We start from the raw sequence: 5,425 nt of genomic DNA, 5'->3' as shown, positions 1-5,425 counted from the left end.
TCCTCCAGGCATGCCAATACTCGCATCTTCCTTAGGGTACCTCTTCCCTCCCCAGCCCTCCCTCCCCGAATCATCAGGTTATCCTTCCTCCATGCTTCAGCATAACCCTCATCCATCTGCCTAAGGATCTATCCACAAACAACAGTCTCTACTCTGACCTCACAACCACAGGCAAGAGTTTCTGTGCAGACTCCGTTAGTGAAAGCAAACGGATGACGCTAATAGAATGCAATACTGGATTTGCCCCCCGGCGGATTGAGAACTTTGTTGTGCGAGCGTGGCCTCGGCCCTAATCGGGGCTCGTGATTGTCTATCTTGGGTTCTGGCTCCTTGCACCGCTCCTCTTTGCCCAGATCTTTTTTCTCGCCTCCATCTTCCAGCTGTGGTTTGATATTTTCTGTAGCTGAATAAAAAGAAAAGAGATTAAATCGGTTTGCTACTTGGTAGCACCTCATCTTCTGCAGGCTGCATTATTTCCCATGTCTCCCATCCATTACACACTAAGGTTTCTCTATATCTGTTCATTTTTCTCTGAAGGAAAAAAACAGGTGTTGAGGAAGAATTTCACTTTTTGCAACAACTCCTCTTTTTCTTCAGCAATGTTTCAAACGGAGATATGTAGGCTAAACAATATACTTTCAGAATTGTTTTGGCAGTTTCAGGCCATTAAGAGATGCAACACACCAATGAATCCTTTCATACTGAGCTTGAAAGCAGTGTTTGCATTGTTCTTTAACAACGACTAGCTGAGCAACAATACATTTTGTCAGTCAGCTATTTGTTATCTACAGAAGGCCAAGATCACACACTTGAAGATAGCAAGGAAGGAAGAAGCAATCTGATAGGATGTGCGTCTATATATACAGATTTCATATATATTTATATACACACACATGGTATCTAGCAGAGTATATACACACACTGCAAATATCAAGATTTGTGTCTGTGCTGTTCCACTCCATCAGAGTAAGAGAACCATTTCCCAGAGACAAGTGCTTAAATTTCTTAAAAACGAAAGGAAATCTTCTCAGTTACATTATTCTAAACACAAGCCTTAGTCTTATGTTTTTAAGGGGAAGTCCAAGAAACTATTCCTCAGAGCTTCTCTTTGAGAAGAGTACAAAGAAAGGAATTTCTCTTGCTGACCTTCTAGCTTCTTTGGTGTTTCATCTTCTTTCAAGACAATGTGATCCTGCAAAATAAACAAAAAATATCCTAGTATATTATCATACTCAAATGGTAACTCTGTCACCAAATCCTTCAGAGAGTTTTGCTTTGTTTCTGGTCTAAGTTTATACACTATCATGGTAAAAGCCAAGAGCTGCAAACATTGTGTGCAACCCTTCATCTCCTCTACCACTACACCACCCTAAAACCTAGAAGGTAATTTCTATATTACACCAAAGTGTGCATCTTGGGAAATTCACTGAAATGCAGATGAAGACGCTACATTAATTCAACAGAGGCTTAAAACTTTGCCTGTGACAGTTCAGTTCAAGGGTCCGGAATGGCTATTCCTGTCAAGCACCTGCCACCACCCAGGAGAAGCTGGGATTCACAACTAGAATATGAGCATCCCTCGAGCACCCCATTAATACTCAGCGGTTACTTTCTTCAGTGAGTATCCACAGTGACCCAAGCAGTCAGGTCATTAACGAAACCTTTTAAGATCATTTCCTCGATGATCCAAATTGATTGCCAGAAATATGCAGCAACACTTCAGAAAAGCTTGTGTGTTTTTCCACCCATGAAGTTCAGCTTGTGGTAATTTTTGTGAACATGCTGTCTCCTTTCCATCCCAGTACTTCTCACAATTCCAATGCTCCAATTAAAGATGTGAATTTCTGAAGTGTTGTACTCCATTTAGTCAGGAATTCATAGAAATATGTTGCATTTTTTAAAAAGCAACTACAAAGGATCAGATACCAGCCTGATAGAGCCAACACCAACAGCACTACCCCTAGCTCCCGGTCATTTTTTTCCTCTTTCTTTCTCATGACCCAAATCCTGCAAAATACACTCCAGAGTCTGCATAAAAAGACAGGCAACAGCACACTATCAGCACCTGCAAATTTAAAGTGAAAAATAAAGGAAAAAAAAAAGTAATTGGACTAATCTTTTCTTCCTAAGGTTCCAGAAAAAAAATGAGACTGCTACTTCTTTTTCAGCACAGTGAGCTGTATTTAATGGGATGTTGTTTCCATGCTGAAAACGTGAAAAACATTGCCAACACAGTAGCTACTCAATAGTATCTACTTAGAGTAAGGCAGTAGGTTGTAAATCCAAATATAGGGTATTTAAATACAGAAATAACAAAACTGGCAACATAACCTTTTTTTCAAAACCATACTCGGTCAGAACTACAAGCCTCTCCAACTATTCCACATCCCAGCTTTAAGATCAAAAAGACACATGATATAAGAAAGATGCCTTGTCTGACATCACAATTTCAAGTGCAAGCTGGACCCGCCACTCAAAGCTGATCCTGCGTTAGCTTTATCACTGTTCATCACTTCAGCTTAACCTCCTGCTAAAGCACTTCCCTGCTCAGTGTAGACACATGTATGTAAGAGAGGTGAAGGGCACAGCCAGGTCACACAAAAATTCATGACCGTAGCTCACTGGCATTCACCAGCTTTCCAGAATTGGCATCCAGGTGACCTCTGCCAAGCTGCAGAATAAAGAGGAGTATCTTCTCCCGATCTAGCTTAAATGTTTCTCGGCTGGGTGCTGAGAACTCCAGCTGTACCTCACACGTAAGACCAAAAGGCTTTAGGAGTATCTTTTTCTGAATGCACATCCACGGCCTAATTAAGAGTTTCACTGCAAGCGACGGAGCATGCTGAGATCTGACATACCAAAGACAACAAGCTATCAAAGAGTCTTTGGGAACAGAGAATAGCTGTCTAACTTGAGGTTCCCCATGCATAATTCAGGTGCGTCATCTTAAAGCAAATTCAGGCATTGCGTTGTGACTACAATGTGAAACAACTCGACTCGCCAAGCTGCTGGCTTCTTGGTTTGACAGTGAAAGAAGCATCAATACCTTGGGCTTGTTTGGGTGTGCTCGCACAACACTTGTAGATACAGGAGACCCAAAGATATCACTTGTCTTCCCACCAGGCGGATTCATACGTGGACGAGGCTGAGCAGAACTAGAATCCTCAAAAATACCACTTTCTTTTCCCCCTGCAAGGCAGTTGTTAGATTTTTTTTTAGATGTCTTAGTTTTACAACACTGTATTAAAAATAAAAATAAAAAAGATAAGAAATCAAAGATTTCCTGAATCCTGCTACCTAGAGACTCACTTTTCCTTGCCTGAAGATACTAGTTGAAAACATTTTGTTACAAGTATTCACTAAGGGATCTCAGATTCACAGCTGTACTCAGGGCAGCTAGCTGACAACAGGTCTAGAATAGAAACAGTTTCCTTTCATCATTTCCTAGACCTCAACTTGGAAATAATTAGACTTGGATGATGTGTTAAAAAGTCTGTGAACATGCAGAACACTGAAATATTCATATATTCAAAAGTATGAATAGATTGATTGTTCAAGCCCACTCAGTTTGTAAAAATGCAACATGAAAAGACAAACAGATCACGGTGTCCCACTTTAGGAACACGAAACCAGCTCCGTGATGCAATTCAGAGCCCAACCATGCTGAAGGAGGCGGCTGCGTTTACCTGGAGGGTTTGTTCTTTTTGGAATGTTTTGAGGTTCTTCTGATGCTCCAAAGATATTGGATGCCATCCGGTGCGGCCTGCTTGAAGAAGAAACTTCTTCTGTACTCCCAAAGAGATTACTAGAACCTCCTCCTGGAGGCTTCAGTACCCTACAGTGCAGAAGGAGAGAAGTAAGAGACAAAACTTTGGAATTTGCAGCATTCAACATATTTGATGCCCCCTCCCCATTCTCCCTTGTATATTAAGAACAACGATTTTCATTTGAATGAACTCACTGCAGGTAATTCTGCTACGTCCATGAAGTACCTACTTTTCAAGAGCTATTCTAGTAAAATATTCTCAAGCTCTGCACAAATATTGCCAGCCTTCTAGTCAGTGAACTTGATCATTACGTTATCTACGATTACCTGGAGCGGTGACAGCAGTGCCACCAGAACAAAAGACTAACCCGTGACTCTGGTTAGTATTTTAAAAAAAAAAAACATTACAGATTTAGACTTTCTGCTAAAATGCACATACCAACTTTGCTTCCGTGATACACTTCAAACCCACTGACTTCAAAATAAAAGTAGATGTTTCATCACTACTAAAAAAATTTGCTAGTTCCAACCATCAATTATCATATTAGCTGCTGTAGAGTTTAAAAAGGAAAGGCGAGATGCCAAAAAGCCAAATTTTTAGTGGTCAAGATGCAAATCCATTACAACCAAAGCTCTGTACCAGAGGTATATCAAATAGGTCCTCATAAAAATTGGAGGTTACAATAGAACCGGCCTGACTTCTTGAAAACCTACTAAAAAGTCATGCTCGTCCTTGAGCAATAAGTCCACAGTTAGGTTAATACCTACACCTTGTTCAATAGACCTCAGGTTCTGCCCTGAAAAGGAACCAAATCACTCCTAGGGAGTAGAATCAGTGGAATTAATTGGAAAAATTAGCAGAAAAGCATGGGAGAGCAATGAATACCTAGGTATCAAAAATAATCTTTACAGTTATGTCTACTTGAATAATTACTCACAACCTTAGTTGAGCAAAAGTAGCAGCCGAATTATACCTCTTCTAATGATCTGGGACCGAAATTAACCTTTGCTTTTACACAAATAGAACAAGCTAAGAATTGGACGATCTTTATTCCACTCTACCTGAACAGAATTCAAATGTCAGTGAATTAATACAACACATCCCCTCCACAGATCAGTGACAGAAGCCATTTCAGGTTAGATATCTGCCAGGCCTAAAAGAGGTTCCTCTTGAAGTCACGATCTACTTCAATTTCACACTAAGATTTGACTTCACAAAAGCAGAGACATTTGGCTGCCCTGTCAGAAAAAGAGCTTTGTCAGCATTTCAGATCTCCGGATGCAGAAGGCAATTCTATTCTCGGGAAGTAGGAGGCAAAATTTCCTCTTTTCATCTGGGAGTAGTTTATAAAGACAGAACCAGCTTCAGAGACACTGTCTTCACTGGCCAATTCCAATATTTTAATCCTTAGTACAACTGTGGATTTAATTAACCTCTTCAGCTCAATGAATTAACTAGAATTTCAGTCTTGCCCACTGCACAGGTAAGATCACATTGGTGCAGAAGATTTATTTAGAGTCTAGTGTCCAAGAGACTACAGATTCAGCTATTCTGTAGGCTTCTCATGTATCTATACCTGCTGTTAAAACAGACATCATATAGGCAGATTATGGATTTTGATCATTCACAGCAGTCCAGAAACCACAAGGTAGTTTAAA

General features: G+C 40.3%; 1 protein-coding gene across 1 annotated transcript; it reads right to left on the bottom strand.

The window, feature by feature from the left end:
- Positions 1-218: 218 nt before the first annotated feature.
- Positions 219-3,831, bottom strand: HN1L (hematological and neurological expressed 1-like). The gene is made up of 4 exons (XM_009878664.1): positions 3,687-3,831; positions 3,047-3,189; positions 1,147-1,192; positions 219-403 (listed from the first exon to the last, which is right to left on the bottom strand). The coding sequence occupies exons 1-4, from the start codon at positions 3,751-3,753 to the stop codon at positions 219-221; spliced, it is 441 nt and encodes a 146-aa protein (XP_009876966.1). The 5' UTR covers positions 3,754-3,831.
- Between the last annotated feature and the right edge of the window lie 1,594 nt (positions 3,832-5,425).

The sequence above is a fragment of the Apaloderma vittatum genome, unplaced genomic scaffold, assembly GCF_000703405.1.
Source record: "Apaloderma vittatum isolate BGI_N311 unplaced genomic scaffold, ASM70340v1 scaffold31091, whole genome shotgun sequence".
NCBI classification, from domain to species: domain Eukaryota; kingdom Metazoa; phylum Chordata; class Aves; order Trogoniformes; family Trogonidae; genus Apaloderma; species Apaloderma vittatum.
This window is presented reverse-complemented; position numbering and strand designations above follow the sequence as displayed.